General features: G+C 45.4%; 3 protein-coding genes across 3 annotated transcripts; 2 read left to right on the top strand and 1 right to left on the bottom strand.

Annotated features, from left to right (window-relative positions):
- Positions 1 to 2,544: 2,544 nt before the first annotated feature.
- LOC115545690 (Golgi-associated plant pathogenesis-related protein 1) lies at positions 2,545 to 5,706 on the top strand. Its single transcript, XM_030359084.1, has 6 exons — positions 2,545 to 2,798; positions 2,985 to 3,035; positions 3,907 to 4,116; positions 4,231 to 4,308; positions 5,105 to 5,254; positions 5,483 to 5,706. Exons 2-6 carry the CDS (start codon positions 3,029 to 3,031, stop codon positions 5,545 to 5,547), a joined length of 510 nt encoding a protein of 169 aa, XP_030214944.1. The 5' UTR covers positions 2,545 to 2,798; positions 2,985 to 3,028; the 3' UTR covers positions 5,548 to 5,706.
- A 9,761-nt stretch (positions 5,707 to 15,467) lies between these two features.
- Positions 15,468 to 18,130, top strand: tubb2b (tubulin, beta 2b). Its single transcript, XM_030358940.1, has 4 exons — positions 15,468 to 15,601; positions 16,506 to 16,614; positions 16,695 to 16,805; positions 16,918 to 18,130. The coding sequence occupies exons 1-4, from the start codon at positions 15,545 to 15,547 to the stop codon at positions 17,976 to 17,978; spliced, it is 1,338 nt and encodes a 445-aa protein (XP_030214800.1). The 5' UTR covers positions 15,468 to 15,544; the 3' UTR covers positions 17,979 to 18,130.
- A 376-nt stretch (positions 18,131 to 18,506) lies between these two features.
- On the bottom strand, positions 18,507 to 20,265 carry bcl2l16 (BCL2 like 16). The gene is made up of 3 exons (XM_030358941.1): positions 20,002 to 20,265; positions 19,254 to 19,902; positions 18,507 to 18,783 (listed from the first exon to the last, which is right to left on the bottom strand). The coding sequence occupies exons 2-3, from the start codon at positions 19,740 to 19,742 to the stop codon at positions 18,655 to 18,657; spliced, it is 618 nt and encodes a 205-aa protein (XP_030214801.1). The 5' UTR covers positions 19,743 to 19,902; positions 20,002 to 20,265; the 3' UTR covers positions 18,507 to 18,654.
- Positions 20,266 to 22,618: the final 2,353 nt, after the last annotated feature.

Raw genomic sequence — 22,618 nt, 5'->3', positions numbered from 1 at the left:
ATCCCTAGTTAAAATCCATGCTGTCGATCTTGATCTGGCAGTTATCTTGTTGATAACTGTCTGCTACTGCTCGCAAGTGTCTGCTAATGGGTAAAGTAAAGTAAAGTAAAGTAAGTAAAGCAGAAGTAAAGTGGCGAGAACAATTTTTTGAGTGTGGGGAAGCAATCTGGCCCAACAGAACCCCGGAACACTAAGGATAAGAGAGGTTGAGATGAGAGGAAAGCGAAGGAGAGGAGAGAGAAAATGAGGGGAGAGTAGAGGAGAAGAGAGGAAAAGGGATGAGGAGAGGATGACTAGACAGAAAATGAGAGCGGGATTGGAAAGGAGACAAGGAGGAAGGAAAAAAGGAAGAGGAGAGAGAAGAGCAGAGGGGGAGAAGACAGGAGACGAGTACGGAAGAAAACAGACAGAATGAAGGTAGAAGAGGAGATGGGAGGGGAGAGGGTGGGCAAAGAAAGAGGGGAGACTGGTGGGAATTCACCAGTCAATCACGTCAATCGTTTCTGTCTTAACTGTTTAACTAAAGAGCCGTCCGAACTTATCAATAAGGATAGTTTATTTGAGCAATAAACATGCACAACAAAAACATACAACAAACATTCAGTAATCCGAGGCCTCAGATGGGAGTTCGCCCTATGCCTCTCAATTAGCTTTGCAAGGAGAATTCCAATGCATTGGCAAATGCAGGGGCTTCTTCTACAGTAGCACAGGTCTCAGAAATGCTGAGAACAGCTCTGTATGGAAGCATATATGTAGCAAAATTCAAATGGCTATGTAATTTGCAATTCAACATGTCATTACATTATGCAATTGACAATTCATTAGGCAATTTAATAATGTAACTTGTAAATATGTTATTCAAAGTGTATTTTAATATGTAAAGTGACAATGAAATTAAATGTGAAAAAAATATGACAAAAAAAAATAAAAATGAGTTCCTTTATTCAAATTGCAAAACAATACGTCCCCGCGATTGCAATGCACTTCGCCACGCTCTGTGAATTGCGAAATTCAAATTTCATTTCAATCCGCAAAAGATTTTGCAAAACGTTTTGCAAAATCTTTTGAAAAACGCTTCGCAAAAGGTTTTGCAAAACGTATAAGTCAATCGCATCCTGGCGGGAACTACGTCACTTCCTCGTCAGACCAGCTGATCATCCACAACCGATTACAGCTGCTATCCGTTTGGATGGTACGCCGGTTGGAACAACCAGATTTAGCGATAACGTGACGTAATTCCCTTTCCCCAGCCTTCCAGTTTGTCATTTGTGTTTCGGTCCAGCCACGAGGGGGAGTAGTAGCAGGCTATTCATCATTAGCAACAAAGCCTCTTTAGCAAACCAGCTTCAAAACAAAACTTTACATTGAATTGCACGCAAAGCAAGTTGCACGCAAAGCAAGAAAAGCATACATTGGGGACCGGATTAAAGTAGCAATGAAATCAAGTGTGTAAGAGGATTTAGAACGACATTAAAACCACCAACGTGGTACAAATACAAAGAAAATACATCTCAACCCCCATTAGCTATGGGCGCAGCCATCTTCTCTGCGAGTTGTACAGCTCTGCTTGCTCTATTTTGAAAGCGACGAGATACTACGACCAAAAGGGGTCGTGCCTCAGTGAAATGGCGCAAGAAAGCTGGGAGATTTGCCACTTACCACCTGCACGTACCGGCGTACCATCCAAATGGATAGTAATATGGCACTTTATTTTCTATGCCTAGCACTGTACCAGGTTTGACTGGGTTGACGTATGTAGTAATAACGTGAAAATGGCGGAAAAGACGGTCGCAGAGCTGCTGCGGGAGGCCGCTGCAGCTCTAGAGGAGCAGCGGGAGGCAGGGTACGAAAGAGCGACCAACATGCCTGCACCGGATAGCACCGGATAAGGGTGCGCAAAACGGCGTTTCAGTTCAACTAGGGGCCGTGTTAACTGGTGACCATCAGCCGAATGCGCGCTTGTTGTTGTGGCTACGGCAGCTGTTGGAATAGGTCCAATCGGGAAAAGACTCGTAGCTGTCCTTATAATGCCTCTTTGATTTGTTTTCAATAAAATGTCAGATACATACCCATCTCATTCGTACGGGATTCAAACTCATACCATTTTTGGGGGAAAAACTTCAAGCTGAGATTCCATTCCATTGTGCCGTTGAGCCACAGAAACTTCTTCATCTGCAAGTGCTAGGTCGTGGATGATCAGCTGGTCTGACCAATAAGTGACGTAGTTCCCACCCAGACGCGATCGGCTGAAAATCTTTTGCAAAGCGTTTTGCTTAATCTTTTGCAAAACGTTTTCCAAAATCTTTTGCCTGCATTCTTCGCCTTAATGCGAATACAGGAAACTGTTCTTAAATAAACATTATTTGATTTGATCCTTGACAATTATAATGTGGGGTCTCATAGTGGTGACTTCTCAGTTAGACCCTTGACCCCCCCTAGGGTGTCAGCGAAAAGGCATAATCAACAAATGCCATTTACAGAAACAGAACTTGAAAATACAATTTTCCAATTGCAGAGGCAAGTGGAAAAGAAGATAGAACAGAAGAGGGGAAGAGGGAGAGGAAAGGAGGCAGCAAGAGGAGAGGCAAGGGACCTTGGATAAATGTCTTGTAACGTCAAACCACACAAGGAGAGGCCTCCTGAGAAAATGACAAGCCAAGGGTGTGTTTGGCTGGCCTCGCCTCGTACACAGAGTGTGTGGGGGGCGAGGCCAGGCTGGACTGTATAAGGGCTGTGAGAGGCAGAGAGCAGAAATCCAAACCTCCCAAACACACCTCTACACTGCAACTACCACACAGGTGAGTGACTATCTCTCTGGTTTATACCCATGTCATCTCTTCCATCAGTTTAATAAAATAGAACTGATGGAAGAGATGACATGGGTATATATATATATACATGGGAATATATGTTAATATTATCCCCAGTATTTGGATGTATTAAGGAGTTTTGTGCATGTGTGTTTGTGTTTTTGTTCTTTGCAGCCTTTTTTCCTTCGATTGCTTGCCCGAGCAGATTAGCTGATACAATGGCAGGTGAGTAGACACCTAGGAAATGTTTGTGTTATGAAAGTTTTTTCAATGAGTTTTTTCAAAAAAGATCAGAACACTATATTATGTATAGTGGTCCCTTATGGACCAAGTTCAAAAAGTCTAGCATCCAGATGCTCCAGATTGCCTATAATGATGGTTTGCATATACTGCTTAAAAAACCCAGGTGGAGCAGTGCAAGTGAACTATTTTGTAGGGTAGGAGTCAACACATTCCATGCACTGTTGAGAAACCTAATGCACTCATTTATTTTTAGATTGAATGGTTCATGTAACCTCATCATTAGGCTGCTTTCAAACCCTGGTATTAGCACTGTGTCGATACCAGTCAATCATGTGGATACACTGCTATCATTGCCTTTTTTAATTGTCCTGTTGTTTGTGTATGTGCTGTTGTTTGTATTGGTATGTGTATGTATTGGACCATGAGTCTGGAAATAAAAGTTGATTGATTGATTAATTGATTGATTGATTGATTGATTGATTGATTGATTGATTGATTGATTGATTGATTGATTGATTGATTGTGTTATGTATATTAGATATTGGGGAACAGGGAGGTGGGGCAGGCCAGGCCCTGGTAGTTGGGGTATCTGCCGACATCCAAAGTCTAACTTGTAGTCATCCTTGAGCAAGATGACCCCTAACGCTTACCTGCTCCTTAAAGACATGTATCTGAATTCACTGTACATTTCTTTGGATAAACACCATGTGTCAATAGGAAGCCATACGGAGATTCCCTTGCCCTTTCGAGGTCATGTTGGGGCAGGTGGTTGACCATGGCCTGCCTTTGAACCTGATTAGAATGGACTTTTCCACAGAGCAACACAAGTACAGATTCTAATTTTTCTTGTCAGATGAAAGCTTCCAGCAGGAGTTCCTCACCACGCACAACATCTACCGGCAGATGCACCAGAGCCCCCCGCTGAAAATGAGCACAGACCTCAACAAGTCAGCCCAGAGTTGGGCCGATCACCTGCTGGACAGTGGGATCATGCAACACAGCGGCAGCGGCGTTGGAGAGAACTTATACTGCATGTCCAGCTCTGCACCGATCAACCTGACTGGTAGGGTTAGGGTTAGCGTTAGGGTTAGGGTTAGCGTATCCACTCTAGGTTATTCTAAAAGACTCAATTCCCTTCAGGCACTGGGGTCCACATTTTGTTGGTTCTCTGCTTCAGGGAAGGAGGCTGTTGAAAGCTGGTACGAAGAGGTGAAGGATTACGATTACAACAGACCTGGATTCAAAGGAAACACAGGTAATCCCAGATGGATCACTGACAACCAGACACGGCTGAACACCGCTGATCCTCGCCAAGTGTGTGTGTGTGTGTGTGTGTGTGCGTGTGTGTGTGTGTGTGTGTGTGTGTGTGTGTGTGTGTGTGTGTGTGTGTGCGCGTGTGTGTGCGTGTGTGTGTGTGTGTGTGTGTGTGTGTGTGTGTGTGTGTGTGTGTGTGTGTGTGTGTGTGTGTGTGTGTGTGTGTGTGTGTGTGTGTGTGTGTGTGGGGTGATTTATTTGGTAGTCCGGAAAAACTGACTACCAAATAAATAATTGTGATTTGCATTTTAATCTCAATTTGTTAAGAATTGTCATTGCAATTTTACTTTCATGAGTCAATTTGTTAGCATTCTTCGGTTACCGTAAAACAAGACATGACAAATCCGAATTTCAAGTTCTTCCATTTCTGGTTTGTAGACAAAGTAAAAGTTCCAGTCTTATCATGAATTGTTCCCTGTGGTTTTGGAGAGTTTCTTTACAGGTTTTAGGGTTTGGGGGCTAGGTCCCATTATTGGGACCTAGCCCAAAAAGCCCTTTGAGCCGGTACCTGCCTTAAAAGCTGCTCCGTCAAATCTCACTGCATGGCCATGTCGTGATACAACATAGTTTCCACAAGCACCACATGGTCCATTCACTGGTACCAGGGTAGCATTGTATTGCAAAAATCTTGGCAGGGATTCAAACCTTTTCATGTCTCTCGTCTGACAAAACTAAAACCCCTGGCTCACGACAAGGTGACCCATGTTCCCCCCTAACCTGTTTGTTCCCCCTCCCAGGCCACTTCACCCAGGTGGTGTGGAAGGAGACTACGGAGGTGGGCGTGGGTCTGGCTACAGATGGCAAAAGGGTGTTTGTGGTGGCTCAGTACAGACCTGCTGGTAACGTGAACGTCGCGGCATACTTTGAAAGAAACGTCCTTCCACAAGGTAACACACAAACACAAACTCTTCTCTATGCCTTCTGCTCTACCTCTGTGGACTAGCACTGCTAACTGAACAGGCTTTAACTACATTGGCGACGGCAGAAAAAGTTATCTGTGCGCTATTGGCATGCTCTTGCATAGTTTCAGTTCTCTTTGCATTGGTGGGTCTGCAAACACGGCTCACCGTTGTTTTAACTGTTGCTTTCCAGTGTAAAGGATGTGCAATTTTCAGCTGGCAGGGCAGGGTCCAGCGGAACAGACAGCCATGGAGGAGAAAAGAACTGCACACTGCTGTAAACCCCCGCAAGGAGAAAACCACCTGTATAGGGTTAACCATGCAGAAGAACCCTGACCATTAAACACCTGTATTAGAACCACGCAGTAGAACCATTCCCCACCAGTCATTAATAATGAAACCGTTTACGGGCCATAAAGAATAAAACAAAAATAATTGTATTTTGTATTTGTATTCTCTACGTGCTAATATACAGAAATTGTAAATACATGCACATATGTGTGTGTATATATATACACACACACACACACACATTTACAATTTCATATAAAAACACCTTAACATGAGGATTGGCCGTGACATCTTTGTCAGACAAGCTACTAAATTTCTCACTATTCTTGTAAATAGGAAATATAAAGAAATATTTACATCTGCTTGGGGGGAGATTGAAGGAATACCCAAAGCGTTTGACCAATCACAACATAGTGGGCCAGCTGACCAATCACAGTAAACAGGGCTTTTCACAAAGGGGAACTTCATTTTTTTAACGTTTTCGACCAAGGCTGAGGAGAGCTGTGCCATGGTCCTATCATTATTTTTTTCACCTTGTTATCTCGCGATAACAAAATAATAAATTTTAGATCTCGAGAAAACAACCAAGTTAATTTGTGATCTCGAGGCACAAGGGGATCTACGCCCCCTTGTGCTTGACAGATCCTTCTATCTCCGTCGGTAAAGACAAGTCTTTCTGCAGACTAATCTTGAAAGTATCCCAAATAAGGACACGAACTGCGTCAACCCCTGATCAAAATATTTCCCTATCAGCTGATCGATTTTCCAGATATTATTAATGAACAAAATCTGCGTCTGTTCAAAGGTGGTAGACGTTTCTCAGTCGTTTTCCGAGATCACAAATTAATTGTGTTTTTTCTCGAGATCACAAAATAATTGTGTTGTTTTCTCAAGATCATAGAATAATTGTGCTGTTTTCTCGGGATCACGAATTGTGTTGTTAAATCGAGATCACAAAATAAGTGTGTTGTTTTCTCGAGATCACAAATTAATTGTGTTGTTTGCTCGAGATCACAAAATAATTATCTTGTTATCTCGAGATAACAAGGTGAAAAAAAGAAGGATAGGACCATGGCTGCTCTCGGCTTCTGTACTGAAAGGGGTGTTTTAAACATCAAGGCATGTACACCAATTCTAGTAGTACCACCAAATGCAATTAGTAACCACAAAAAAAACATTTTATGACCCCTTTATTCAAGACACAAGTGTGTGTGTGTGTGTGTGTGTGTGTGTGTGTGTGTGTGTGTGTGTGTGTGTGTGTGTGTGTGTGTGTGTGTGTGTGTGTGTGTGTGTATTGGGAGGGAGGGGGGGGAAGCAGACAAGTGCGAGAATGTGTGTGTGTGTGTGTGTGTGTGTGTGTGTGTGTGTGTATGTGTCTGTGTGAACCAGACATTAAACACTATGTTGCTTCCGTTTTAAATATGACATGGAACACTGAATGCATGTTAAGACCAGTATTCTCGAGATTGAGAAATGGTTAGGGTGTCAACAATGACACCCATGCCACTCCTAACAATCCCTGGAAGGAAGGATCCCTCACTCTGCATTCCTTCTCATGATTTTGTCTTTGCTATTTCAGGGAGATTGTTTTTGCCCTCTGGGGAGGATAGGGGTAAAGGTGTGGCATCCTTTTGTTTAGCTGTTGTAATATCTGGGCCCTGCTGTACACTCCTACACAGACACTTTTTGAGCAACAAAACCGTTTTTGTCAACAAATAAGCAGTCGAGGGGATATTCAGTTTGTTAGTTTGTTGTGCAGCCTTACTATAACATAATTCAGGATATCGGCAATAGCATTTTGTATAGATAGACTACATAAATATGGATAATATTTTGTGTTTTACTCTGGAGGTCTATGCATGACTTCACGTGTGTGTGTGTGTGTGTGTGTGTGTGTGTGTGTGTGTGTGTGTGTGTGTGTGTGTGTGTGTGTGTGTGTGTGTGTGTGTGTGTGTGTGTGTGTGTGTGTGTGTGTGTGTGTGTCTGTGTCTGTGTGCACCAGACATTAAACACTACGTTGCTTCCGTTTTAAATATGACATGGAACACTGAATGCATGTTAAGACCAGTTTTCTCGAGATTGAGAAATGGTTAGGGTGTCAACTAGAGGAAGGATCCCTCACTCTGCATTCCTGCTCATGATTTTGTCTGCTAATTCAGGGAGATTGTTTTTGCCCTCTGGGGAGGACAGGGGTAAAGGTGTGGCATCCTCGGCATCCTTTTGTTTAGCTGTTGTAATATCTGGGGCTTGCTGTACGCTCACTTTGTGTTAGGGTAGCGTTAGCTGCTGGACCCAAGAGCAGAACACAGAGACAGGACAGGAGTTGGAGTGACGGTGAACAGGTTTATTTAGTACAGCTAGGAGTGAGGCAGGAGGTAGGTTGGAGTGGGGCGTATCACGCTGGAGGGAGTAAAGACTGCAGGCGACGATCCAAAAATTATAGGTGAGAGAAAACAAAGGTGAGGCATGAGAATTCCACAAGAGAGAACACTAGAGAGTTTGCACTGGAGCCAGGAACTAGTAACTACCACGGGAACACAAAGTACGATCTGGCGATGACCTGAGTTGATGCAGGCCAGGTGTGAGCAGTTGAGTGGCAGGCAAGGCACAGAGACAGACAGGGGGCTTGGCCAACACAGGGAGAGAATACACAGCACAACAGTGGCCATGACACTTTGTGAAACAAAACCTTTTGTCAGCAAATGAGCTGTCAAGGGGAAAGGGGTTCAGATGGTTGTTCTGCAGCCTTGAGAAAACAAGTTTGTAATTCAGTACGAAAATTAGGGGGGAGGAGAGGAGAGGAGAAGGGAAGAGGAGAGGATGACAAGACAGAAGATGAGAGGGGGAGGGGAAAGGAGACAAGGAGGAAGGAAAAACGGAAGAGGAGGGAGAAGAGCAGAGGGGGAGAAGACAGGAGACGAGTACGGAAGAGAAGAGACAGAATGAAGGTAGAAGAGGAGATGGGAGAGGAGAGGGTGGGCAAAGAAAGAGGGGAGACTAGAGGAAAAGAAGATAGAACAGGAGGGGAGAAGAGGGAGAGGAAAGGGACCTTGTGTGAATGTCTTGTAACATCCAGGAACACAAGGAGAGGCCTCCTGAGCACAAACAATCGTGTGACTGTGTGTGACTGAGTGTGTGTGTTTGTGTGCATGCGTGGATCCTTAGTATTTGAAAGTATAGTTCAAGAGTTTTGTGTACGTGTGTTTGTGTTTTCTTTCTGTGCAGCCTTTTTTCCTCCAGCTGCTTGGCCCAGATCAGATAAGCTAATACAATGGCAGGCGAGTAGACACCTAGTAAATGTTTGTGTTTTGAAAGTATTTTCTATGACCATTAATCAAAAAAGATCAGAACACTAACTATTTTGGAACAGGGAGGTGGTGTGGGCCAGGCCCTCGTAGTTGGGGTATCTGCCGACATCCAAAGTCTAACTTGTAGTCATCCTTGAGCAAGATGACCCCTAACCCTTACCTGCTCCTTAAAGACATGTATCTGAATTCACTGTACATTTCTTTGGATATAGCCATGTGTCAATAGGAAGCCATAGGGAGATTCCCTTGCCCTTTCGAGGTGATGTTGGGGCAGGTGGTTGACCACGGCCTGCCTTTGAACCTGATTAGAATGTACTTTTCCACACAGCAACACAAATACAGATTCTCATTTTCTTGTCAGATGAAAGCTTCCACCAGGTGTTCTTCACCCTCACAACACCTACGGCCAGATGCACCAGAGCCCCCCTCTGACACTGAGCACAGACCTCAACGAGTCAGCCCAGAGTTGGGCCGATCACCAGCTGGACAGTGGGATCATGCAACACAGCGGAAGCGGCGTTGGAGCGATCCTATACTGCATGTCCAGCTCTGCATGGATCAACCTGACTGGTAGCGTTAGGCTTAGCGTTAGGGTTAGCGTTAGGGTTAGGGTTAGCGTTAGGGTTAGCGTTAGTGTATCCACTCTGGGTTGTTCTAAAATACTGGATTCCCTTCAGGCACTGTGGTTCATATTTAGTTGTTTCTCTGCTTCAGGGAAGGAGGCTGTTGAAATGTGGTATGGAGAAGTTAAGGAACTGCCCTGGGTTCAAAGGCAACACAGGAAATCCCCGATGGATAACTGTTAAGACCACCGGACACGGCTGAACACCAATGCTCATCACCAAAATGTTGCAACAACTTGTTTGTTTGTGTGTGTGTGTGTGTGTGTGTGTGTGTGTGTGTGTGTGTGTGTGTGTGTGTGTGTGTGTGTGTGTGTGTGTGTGTGTGTGTGTGTGTGTGCGTGTGTGTGTGTGTTTATGTGGTTGTTACCAGTGCTTAATTTGAGGGGGAGCAAGGGGGAGCGCGCTCCGGAAGCTTTGACGCGCGCCTTTCGCCAGCTGGATCTTGAGTGTGTGTGTGTGTGTGTGTGTGTGTGTGTGTGTGTGTGTGTGTGTGTGTGTGTGTGTGTGTGTGTGTGTGTGTGTGTGTGTGTGTGTGTGTGTGTGTGTGTGTGTGTGTGTGTGTGTGAGGGGCTAATACTGTGTGCATGTGTGTGTTTTGTTCAGATGTGCAGCAAGAGAGGTTGGACTTGGAGTGACGCGAGTCGGTTGAGTGATGTGAGATAAATCTGCGAGGAGTTAGCGAAAGTAGTGAACTTTATTATTATTATGGTTTTTGTGGTATTCTGGTATTGTTCTGGTTAATAATATGTATCTATTTGTAAACGTGGCCAAGTTGTCATGCCAGATTGTTGTTCTAACTAGGCCTACTATAATCTATGAGGTAGCCTATCTATTTGTTTTCACTTTGATGCGATGGAGATCCATTTTCAAGGACTTGGTGTATTTTGTTGTGTTGAGAATACAATGACGCACTTGCGAGTGCATGACATATTCCTCAACTGTTAGTAAACAACGGTAAACTTTATAACGTGTGGCTGCGTGTCTCTCCAACCTAACATATGTTTACTATTTCGCCCCCCCCCCCCGCCGCTTTTTTTCTACTCGTCCTCAGCGCTCCGGGAGCTCCCACTTGACAAATTAAGCACTGGTTGTTACGGTAGGGTAGCGTGTGCTTAGAGTTAGGGTCAGCACTGATGTCACACAGAGGGGGCGGTGTTGAGGTGCTCATCACAGGTAACTAGCAACAGCTGAGTGGGCAGGTGACTCAGAGTTTGAGACTGAGGTGAGAGTCTCCGGAGTCAGCAGGTGAGAGTCGGGTGAAGGAAAGTAAGCCGAGGGACACAGGTTGCTCGGACAATTCATTGAGGGAACGCTTTAGGATATTTATATACATGGTCGATTAAAAGAGGACTGGTCATCAAGGCGCGGGCTGGTCAGAGGGATTTACGGTTGACCCAACCGGGACGAGGAGCCGGTGCGGAGTGTGAGTGTGAGAAACTGTTACTTTCCAGTGTAGAGGCTGTGCAATTTTCAGCTGGCAGGAGAGGTTCCAGCGGAACAGACGGTGATGGAGGAGAAAATAATTGCACACTGCTGTAAACCTCCGCAAGGAAAAGCCTGTATTAGAACCCTGTCATTAAAATTACAACAATAATTGTTGTTTTAATTTTTTTCGCACATTGTTAAGTGTGTGTGTGTGTGTGTGTGTGTGTGTGTGTGTGTGTGTGTGTGTGTGTGTGTGTGTGTGTGTGTGTGTGTGTGTGTGTGTGTGTGTGTGTGTGTGTGTGTGTTAAATAGTTTAAAATACAAAAAAAATGTGAATGGAAACATGCAATTCCAAGATAATGTAAAGATTAAGAAATTGCAATGGATTCTACAGGTGAAAAATTGTGGAATGAGTAGGGTCCCAAAGTTTGTAAAGGAAGGAAGGAAGGAACGCAAGATCATTCGTCATTATCGCAGATTACAGCATACAGCGGTGCATGAAACCAGCGCGACCTCTGGTGGGACACATGAGGACAGCAGGAGCTCTGGCAGCTTTATCTAAATGTTGTTCACGTACATGCAAATTCAAGTCCGGAACTAAAAACATTGCTTTGTATCACACGGTAACTCCTGTCCATCTTTGTAAGATATATTGTAATATTGGGATGATATGTGATGCGTCAGCTTTATTCTTTAGCAATGCTTCAGGAATGGTATAGTTATGCCACATGCTGTCCTGTGATAGAAACATTTTTGTCTTTCTCTGCACCAAGTGGACATCTCTCTCCCCTCTCTACTAATGTTCTCTCTCTCCTCCCCTATGTCCTCTCCCCTTTCTCCCTTACTCTCTTCCTCCACCTCTCTCCTCTCAGTCGTATTACAATCTGTGTGTGTGTGTGTGTGTGTGTGTGTGTGTGTGTGTGTGTGCATAGAACAAATGAGTGGTCTCTGATCCAATATCCGCCTGACTTCCTGACTCACCCCTCTGGACTGCCTGCACAGAAACAGAACCATACACATATGCACGCTCACCCCCACACCGCTCCTCCCCCTCACACACACACACACACACACACACACACACACACACAAAGACCATTCTCACACACACACACACAAAGACCATTCTCACACACACACACACACACACACACACACACACACACACACACACACACATATTGACATTGCCCTTTATGGGAAACAAAATCTGAAAGAGAATGCATTTAGTCTCATTGTATTATTTAAGAGGCTTTGTGTATTTGTGTATACAGCCAGTGTGTTTTCCTGCTCCAGGTTAGGGTGTAACCCATCTCCAAACACACCTTAATTCTCATACCACAGTCCCATTAACACTTTGAAGAGAACAATACTATAGTCTGAATCTAAACCCGGTGGTTTCCACCCAGCACTGTGGTTCATGTGTCTCCCGGCTGGATTCTAACGCTATGAGAGGCCTGTAATGTGAGATATGGGTTAATCAGTTTTTCTCTCTGCAGGCCAGTACAGAAACCCAGCTGTCCTCTCTCTCTCTCTCTCTCTCTCTCTCTCTCTCTCTCTCCCCATCCCCACCCCCGGCAACCAGCTGTCCCAACCCCTCAATATTCTCCCACCAGCAACCTAACCCATTGCCCAGCAATTGCACCAGTTCAGAGCTGACTGAATAGTACTCATTGTTTGAATCAAAGTGACACGAACACAACATTTCACAACCTATAGGCTGAATGAAGACCTGATCACAGCATACATGTGGTTTTTATGGCTTTTCACATCCCAGTGAATATAAAGATGGAAACATATGGACAATTCAAACAATATTGGTTTAATATATAGTGCTATGATCAGAGAGCTAATCTTATGATCAGAGAGATAGCAAGTGCTATGATCAGAGAACTGGTTAGTGCTCTGATTATAGAGCTAGAAGTTGCTATTATCAGAGAGTTAGCTAGTGCTAAGAATATCTACTGCTATGATCAAAGAGCTAGCTAGGGCTATATTATCAGCGAGCTAACTGGTACAATAATCAGAGCACGCTAATGCTATGTTCAGAGAACTAGCTAGTGCTATGATAAGAGGTCTAGCTAGGGCTTTGATCAGAGGGCTAGCTGGTACTATGATCACAGGTAGCCAGTGCTTTGATTGAAGAGCTATCGAGTATTACGATCAGGGAGTTAATATTATGATCAAACAGCTAGCTGGTGCTGTGATCAGAGAAGCTAGCTTGCTGGCAGCTAGGGCGTGGCTCTCTGCTGCAGTGTTCAGAGAGATGCTGAGTCAATGGAGGCTTCGAATACGTTAAAAAGCCCACGCTACACTCCCCATGCGATAGGCCCTTAGAAAGAGGGCAGTGGGTTCGGAGGAGAGAGATGGAGAGCCGTGGGGGCTGGGAGACAGAGACAGAGATTGAGATGGAGAGAGAGGGGGTGGGGAGGACCTAACCGAGAAAAAATCCATTTCCCTTGTCGTTTCAGCATTTTTTTCTATCTCTCTCTCTATCAATTCAGCTGTAGACATGAGCCGTACATTAACATAGCCTACCTTGATACAGATGGATAAATAACCTAAATGGATCAACTCTTAAAAAGGATGATGGAGGGCATCTCATCTCTCCGATGAACCATGCTCAAAGTGTGCACAGTCACTCCTTCCGACCTTCCTCCCCCCCATCCCCCTCAGGAATTAAACCCCATGCATTATTGATCGGCTGTAGACGGACACAGGCTGGAACAATACTAGCCATGATTTTCAAAGACCACGCCCTGTAGCTACCGAGGATGTGGAACACACACACACACACACACACACACACACACACACACATACACACACACACACACACACACACACACACACACACACACACACACACACACACACACACACACACACACTCACACAAATACATTTCCTCCACTACATGACAACCACTGTCGTATAGTCTATTTCCAGGTTACCTATGATGACACAATACAATGTACTATATTAATATAATACAGCATATCATATAATTATAATGTATCATTCTACCAGCACTAGTCTGACCACAAATGGACAGAATGGGAGCTTAAATGTTCCCTGTAGAGCTCTGGAAGCAGAGATTTAATACAAGCTCCTTAGTAACCGTTACTATTTTCTTGACATAACCTCCATCCGACAAACCCCTTTCATAGACCAAACAGGCTGGGCCTTTGTGTTGCCAGATCAGGCTAGAGGCTACTACACCACATACATACAGCCATAAAGCAAACTGACCTAGATAAAGCTCTCATAGTGCTAGATAGCAAGCTGTGCTCCAGTGACAACACCCAGATTCCGGGCGTTGCGTCTGAAGACTGCAGCGGTCGCTCCTCTGCTCTGATGACAAGCTACCGACTGCTTCCTTGTTTTCCAGTACGTGACCACTTCCTCCTCCAGACCGATAGATGCCTGCTACTCTCAGCAGCTAATCTCCATAAAATGTGGGCCATGTAAGCCCCTTTCTCTAATGCCTAGAGATCACCCACCCTTGGGAGGAATGGGTGGTTCCGTTAGCAGACAGGGTCTAGGCATCTCTCTGCCAGAACCAGCAACTGTGTCCGAGCAGCAGTAGAATAGTTGGCGTCATGGACGTATCCACACTTCAGTTTATCTATTAATAAGACCATCTGCCCAATTCCACCACTGCTTTCTAGACCCCAACACACACATTTATATTAGGCCTAGAACCATTACCATTTGTGTTGTGTTCTTAATGTTATCAGAATATGGATGTATTCATGTTCCTATTCCGTATGTCCAGCGGTATAACATACGATAACATACCCACCATTGTGTGGTTTGCAGCCAGTTCCTAAATGGCAGGAATGCTTTTGTCCACCGTAGCATTAGCTCTGTGGGCCAGTTGCTTCCTAGCAAAAATGCCTCTCTGTTGCACCCTAAATACCAGCCTGTACTTATGACCTAGAATTATGGTTCACATATTGGGTTTTGTAATAATATAATAAACACCAATAGTTAAATAAAGTATGCAGAATTTGAGAAGGAACACATCAAACATGTTTCTAGTTGTAGTAACTCATTAGAGTCAGATATTTAGGGTTCACTGTGAGGCTGTTCTATCTAAGAAGTGAGCTGCATTTTGTCAAGAGGCAAAACGTCAGACTACCAATTAATTCTTTAAGAAGCCACGTGGACCGTCTGTGGGTCATTGATGGCATATCATATTTTCTGTATTAAATGTGTTCAAAACAACGTGCTCATCACTGAAATGCTAATCTGATAACCGTGCAAAAAATCAGCTATAACCGTGCGAAATCCTGGTCGTATGAAGAGTTTTTCGCTGTCAGAATTCAGTCTAGCCACGCAGGAAGTAGCACATGTCTCAAGATTAACCGGCAGTCACACGTTACAGATCTACCTGATTGACAGTCGGAGAGGGCCAATGGCGAAACCCCACTCGACCTCTGATTCGTCAAAAACACCGCCGGTCAACTAAGTCTGTGAAACACAGCCTATGATTAAGCTACATTTGGTGACACGGTATTTCGTGGGCGGGGTAAAGGGCGCATATAAAGCACAAGGGAGTCCTTTCTTTCGCATTCAAGAACAACTGTAGTCTGTGTAGCATCGAGACGTCCTTACTGCCAGACAAAATGAGGGAAATTGTCCATCTGCAGGCCGGCCAGTGTGGAAACCAAATCGGTGCCAAGGTAAGTAGATTGATATTTTTCGAAAGGATATCATTGTTTTTTTACTACCTTTTTCTTTATTTTAAGAATTCTCAGAAATATGCCAGCTCTTTGTGTGCTTGTTAAACCACACCCAGCGATTTCCTATTCAAAGCACCATATGCTTCAGCTAAAGTCGATACATTTTAATAGAATTGTCAATCTTTCACACAGAAATACTCTTAATAAGATTTGAGTCTGCTATAAACGATTCACAATTTCACCGGTAGTCGGAATTGGCGTAATATTATTACACCCACACTATTACGCCAATATATGAGGGATACATCTATTTTGCTCTTTACATTAAAAAAACCTTTTCGGTTTGATTAAGATTTAACCATAAATTGAGATTAACCACATCTTCCTGGGGTTGTCTCAGCCTGCTGCAATGCGCAAAAAGGATGCGCTTTTCTATTGAAAGGGTCCATGTTCCATAAGCTATTAACTGTATACATATTGACTCAATAGTTTATCGTATTATTAAAAAAAAAAGTTTAATTTAATTTGGGATTGATCGTTTACTGTCTGACCCAAGAGGCCTAGCTATTCTTTTTGCCGCGTGAACGCGCGCGCGCGCCTGCCGCACCCGGTTTTTCCCGGCGGATGGGGCGGTGCTCCGCTTGATGACGTTTCAAATTAAGAGCAAATGGCGCTCAACCAATTGGGGGGAATGGCGCGCTTTTGTATGTTTCTTGGCGCGGGAACTAGTAAAGAAAATGTATTTAAAAAGACAAATGAAGTTATGCGACTTGGAATCGCTATTTTGGCGATGCTAATATATGTTGCGGTTTAATGAATGCATTAATCCCAGAAGGGGCAGTAACTGCATGATAACAGATCTGTTGAAACTAGACAATAGGCTAAAGTTGGTTTCTGCTTGTAGTTCTGGGAAGTGATCAGCGATGAGCATGGAATCGACCCAACTGGCACATACCACGGAGACAGCGACCTGCAGCTGGACAGGATCAACGTCTACTACAATGAGGCCTCGGGTAATTAAAGCAATGTCAAATGGGTAACGTTAATATACTTTCTCTCGTCTGTTCTGCTCTAACTGTTTCTAATCTATTAGGTGGCAAATACGTCCCCCGCGCTGTTCTGGTCGATCTTGAGCCCGGCACCATGGACTCTGTGAGGTCCGGTGCTTTCGGTCAGGTCTTCAGGCCGGACAACTTCGTTTTCGGTAAGCAGTTGTCTCAAACAAATTTCTGGGATCATTTGAATAGATGCTCTGTATGATCAGCCTCTGAGATTATTGTAACTGACTGGCTGTATACGTTTCTCCATTGTGGCAGGCCAGAGTGGTGCTGGCAACAACTGGGCCAAGGGTCACTACACGGAAGGTGCCGAGCTGGTGGACTCTGTCCTCGACGTGGTGAGGAAAGAGGCGGAGAGCTGCGACTGCCTGCAGGGCTTCCAGCTCACACACTCGTTGGGTGGCGGCACCGGCTCCGGCATGGGTACCCTCCTCATTAGCAAGATCCGTGAGGAGTACCCCGACCGCATCATGAACACCTTCAGCGTGGTGCCCTCGCCCAAAGTGTCGGACACAGTGGTCGAGCCCTACAACGCCACCCTCTCCGTCCACCAGCTGGTCGAGAACACAGACGAGACCTACTGCATCGACAATGAGGCTCTGTACGACATCTGCTTCCGCACCCTCAAGCTCACCACGCCCTCGTACGGCGACCTCAACCACCTGGTCTCGGCCACCATGAGCGGCGTCACCACCTGCCTCCGCTTCCCCGGACAGCTCAACGCCGACCTCCGCAAGCTGGCCGTCAACATGGTGCCTTTCCCACGTCTGCACTTCTTCATGCCCGGCTTCGCCCCGCTCACCAGCCGCGGCAGCCAGCAGTACCGCTCGCTCACCGTGCCCGAGCTCACCCAGCAGATGTTCGACGCCAAGAACATGATGGCGGCGTGCGACCCCCGCCACGGGCGCTACCTCACGGTGGCCGCCATCTTCCGCGGACGCATGTCCATGAAGGAGGTGGACGAGCAGATGCTCAACGTGCAGAACAAGAACAGCAGCTACTTCGTGGAATGGATCCCCAACAACGTGAAGACGGCCGTGTGCGACATCCCTCCCCGTGGGCTCAAAATGGCCGCCACCTTCATCGGCAACAGCACCGCCATCCAGGAGCTGTTCAAACGCATCTCCGAGCAGTTCACCGCCATGTTCCGCCGCAAGGCCTTCCTCCATTGGTACACCGGCGAGGGCATGGACGAGATGGAGTTCACCGAGGCGGAGAGCAACATGAACGACCTGGTGTCCGAGTACCAGCAGTACCAGGACGCCACCGCAGAGGAGGAGGGTGAGTTCGAGGAGGAAGGCGAAGAAGAGCTTGCCTAAGAAGTGTCTGTGTAACTTTGTTTTCTCGTTCTAAGATGTATAATTTCCTGACCTACTCGAGTCGGTCTTTCCAGTGTTCTTGTTTGTTTTTTTCTGTCCCTTGTCGTCCTGTTTGTACAGAAACTACATGTTAATAAAAACGTTCTTTTACAGACGGTCTTGGTTTACCTTCTATACTCGGCCTGGCGTCAAAAACATGACGCAGTCATTACCTACACTGTATATAAAGTGTGGTGTGCTATCTTATGGATTGGTCTGCAAAATCATGTGCTAGGCATGGTCGAACAATTCCCTAGATTAGTTCAGTAAATCCAGTTGGTGCTAGATTTGCATCACATGCCTTAAAGCACCATTTGACCGGCGGCATCTTTCTGGTTGCATAAGTAGCCTGACTAGTAAACCTGCGCTAATAACTACAGCTGAACGCATTCCTAATTCTTAACGGTTGAGTCCTGACTGAAAACGGCAGGTGATGTAACAAAATAGGCCATGTGCATCCAAACCATGTCCTTGAACAGACCTGAGTAATGCAGTTTAGTGGAGGTTTCCTGCCATTTTATTTGAGACTTAACACTCAAAGGATGAGCACAATTCCCAGAGTTTGTAACATGAATGTGGTAAAGTTGAATAATGAAACAGACAGATTCCCATTGTGTCCAGAGGGTGGCAGTGTTGGTCAAGTTATCCGCTTCCAGAAAACGTAGGAGAGGATGCTGGTGGCAAGCAGCAACAGAGCCCAGCAGCACGCGCTCTGCACCTGACTCTCCAGGTTGGTCTTCGGTCCGAAGCGTGTCACGAAGCCGCTCTGACGGGAAGATGGAGATCAGTGCATTATATATACACCTCAAAATAATTGCTGAAATATTATTGACGTCTCGTTAAGAGTGACATGTTATAGCACCAGGTCTGAGCGTTATTAGCTGTTATGAAAATCTGCCTCTTCTGACATCACAAGTGGGCGTGTCCACCAACATGTGTGCTGGATAGATCAGTCTACCAGCTTACCCAGTGGATTGTACCAAACGTTGCTCATCTATCCGTCATCTAGGTGGACACACCCACTAGCGATGTCATATTTAAAAAACGCCTTGTAATGGCTAATCACACTCACACCTGGTGGTATAATGTCCCCTTTAACGATGGTTTGCTCTCATAAGGTAGGCTGAACACACAACCTATAGGCCTACAATCATTGTTCTCATGGACTTTGGGTTTTATTATGGGTGAATGAAATCCAATGAATCGGACGAGCCGAGGTGGAGGAGGACGACTCACCCATCCCCCCTTGTCGCGGATCTCGGGGCACACCACCCTCTCCACGTAGGCGCCCACCGACTCCTTGAGCTGTGGCAGGACCCCCTGCATGCCCTGCTCCTGGCAGTGCAGCGCCATCTGGCCCGCCAGCACGTACACGGACAGCACGGCGCTCCACGCCAACTCCTGCCGCCGGCCCCCCGCGCCGGGGGACACGCCGGGGAAGAAGTGCTGGTCCAGCATGGACATGAGCAGCGGCCACGCCGTCGTCTCGCTCACGTTCCGGAAGACGCGCGGCCAGCGGCGGAAGAAGATGGGGAAGCGCAGCAGGAGCTCGTCGGCGGCGTAGCGCAGCGCCGCGGCGCACCGGGACAGGGGCCGACCCACAGCGCGCCCGCCGTCCAGGCCGCCCGCCGTGACGTAGGCGATGTAGTCGTGGGCCATGACGTAGCCCTCCCTCACCAGCGGGTCGGGGCTGTTGAGACCCGGACTGACCTCCGCTTGACACATGGTGCACGCCCCCCTATCTCTCTCTCTCGCTCGCTCGCTCGCTCTCTCTCGCTCGCTCTCTCTCGCTCGCTCAACGGTGACAATAGTTGATTTTAGTCTCTCTGTTTACTGAACAGCACTGAGCGTCTGCCTGTCTGTCACCCCATGCTCCCATCTGTAACTGAAGAGAACAAACAGCAGTGGATTAAAAATGGGAACATGAGTCAAACTGCAGTATAGTATTCTGTGTACACATGATCAACAGTGGCTTGAAACTCACCTAGATCTTCCATGAGGAGAGCAACACCAAACGGTAAGACAGCGATGACGCGGACTGACGGAGAGAAGTGACGTCAGCACGATTAACCAGGAGGTAAACAGGGGATCAGAGCTCCGAAGCAGCGGGGAGCACGAGAGAAGAGTGAAGCAGAGGAGTGTGTTTGGAGCAGGGAAGGGTCACTGCCCCCTTCCCATACTTGCCCTAAATATATCCTTGTTGAAAATTGACACTGATCTCCGACGTGCCGGCAAGCACGCACACACGCACACACTCACACATAAACAGAGATACTGACACACACACACACACACACACACACACACACACACACACACACACACACACACACACACACACACACACACACACACACACACACACACACACACACACACACACACACACACACACACACACGTTACCCAGTTACACACTCACACTCACCTCTATTTCAAAGGAAAAGTGATTCAGGATCAGACTGGTTCCTTCACTTAGACCATTTACTGTCACAGATCTCATCAAATCAATCTTATATTCATGTCTTCCTTGTATAAATACTGGTGGTAATGTTTGAGGTCAAGTATGCAACCATGAAGTTTCTTGAAAGCCATCAAACAAATATCTATATTATGTATTATTATTATTATTATTAATAATAATACTATTTTTTATAATATTTATAATAACTAAAAATAATAAAACAAATTAATATTAAAATCTCCATTGAAAATTCTAAATATACCTGTTTTTTTCTTACAATGTGTATTGTTACCAAATAGTAGTGAATGCAATTGTTTCCAAGGCTGGATGGTTTCAAATAGCTTTGTATTAAATGCTGATTTCCCAGAGTAAATCTAGTTTACACCTGAGTGTGCTGATCGATGTCAGCGGGGGATGCGGGGGTGATCTTTAAGGGGTTTCTGTCAATTGTAGTCTCGCCATCTGTCTGCAATTAATTTCATTATTTTTTTAATTGGCCAATACTTTATTTCACCACTTGGGAGCGATGGTGTGTTACTAAGAGACCTTTATGAGTTGCATTGTATGAGAATTAATCGCCGCTTATTTTGGGGCAACGGATATATTTTTCACGACTGGATCAGTGATTGCTTTCAGTTTCAGAAACTTGTTAGAGTCAACTTTCCCCCCAAACCAACCTCGTGAGGAGGAGTTCTGTATATTTAAATTGGCTCGCTGTGTGTCAACAACCTAAACAACCGCTCTCTATGTATTTTGCATCTCATGTGTGCAAGTGCCATTCAAATAGGAATGTGAATCGGAACTTAAACATGTTTTAATTACGTCGAAGGGCCCCAAGACTATGGAGTGTTTTCCTCCGTGCCACAGCGAGATCAAATAACACTTTTGAGTGCATGCTCCAGAGGAGCCGTGTTCTCCTATAAGTGTTTTTACCCACTTCCCACAACGTTTGGAGCAGTCTCTCGGGAATCGAACCAACGCTCAATGTATGGAATGTACTGTCTGTAGTTAACGCGCTGATTTACTGCCAAGCTAAGACATGATCAAGTGGCGCCATTAGAGGCTGCGGGTGCTCTCGCGCCATCTGGCACATATACATTGTGCATGGTGTGCATGGGAGAGTACGAGAAGCCTCCAGAAAGCTGCATTAACATCCTAACACCCCCCCCCCCCCCCCCCTCCACACACACGTACACACGCACACACACACACACCAAAACCTTTCCATACAATTTTAATTAGAAGTTCTATATAGTAAGTGTTTAAAATGTTGAAGAGCGTCCCCACGGTCTTATTTATGGACGTGCCAGCAGGTTGGTTTAGCTCAAATGATGGTGTTAGTACGGAACCTCATTTTTTAAATGGAAGCATGTCATGTATGGCTATTGTTTTGTAGGTTATACCCTAATTACAGACATACAAGGTTAAACGGGCTAAAAAAAAATACCATACACTCTGCATGGTATTCCTTCTTTTGAAGGTTTCATTTGTGAAGCTACACAATTAGTTTAAGGTGTCGTGTGTAGAATTTAGTGGCATCTAGCACTTGGGAAAAAATGAATAATATTCCTGCATGTTTTGATAAGTGTATTAGTGAGTAAACATTGTGTTTTTTATTTCTTTAGAATTAGCCCTTTTATATAAACATAGGGAGCGGGTAGTCTTCAAAGGAACCGGCCATGTTTCTCTCCTATATTTCTACACTATTTCAGACAATATAACAGAAAAGGCCCTGCAGGTGGTGCGTTTTTAATTATTATACTGCGATCAGTTTTATTCAGTTAATTGCAATCAGCAACCTCACCGCTAGGTGCCAGTAATTCCTGCACAGTTCACGTTTAACGTACCATTACACCCAAACACACACACACACACACACACACACACACACACACACACACACACACACACACACACACACACACACACACACACACACACACACACACACACACACACACACAATACAGTCTACTCTAAGATTACGCAAGGGGAAATGAGAGTTGGCTATAGAAGCATCAATGGCATCTAGATAACATCCATTCTGTAAAGGTTGAGGTTTGGATGTGGTGGCCGGCTCAAAGTAGGTCATTTGATAAGGACACACAAGGTGCTTACAGCTGCTATTTCAGTGGCT

This window comes from Gadus morhua, chromosome 6, assembly GCF_902167405.1.
Source record: "Gadus morhua chromosome 6, gadMor3.0, whole genome shotgun sequence".
Taxonomy (NCBI): domain Eukaryota; kingdom Metazoa; phylum Chordata; class Actinopteri; order Gadiformes; family Gadidae; genus Gadus; species Gadus morhua.
This window is presented reverse-complemented; position numbering and strand designations above follow the sequence as displayed.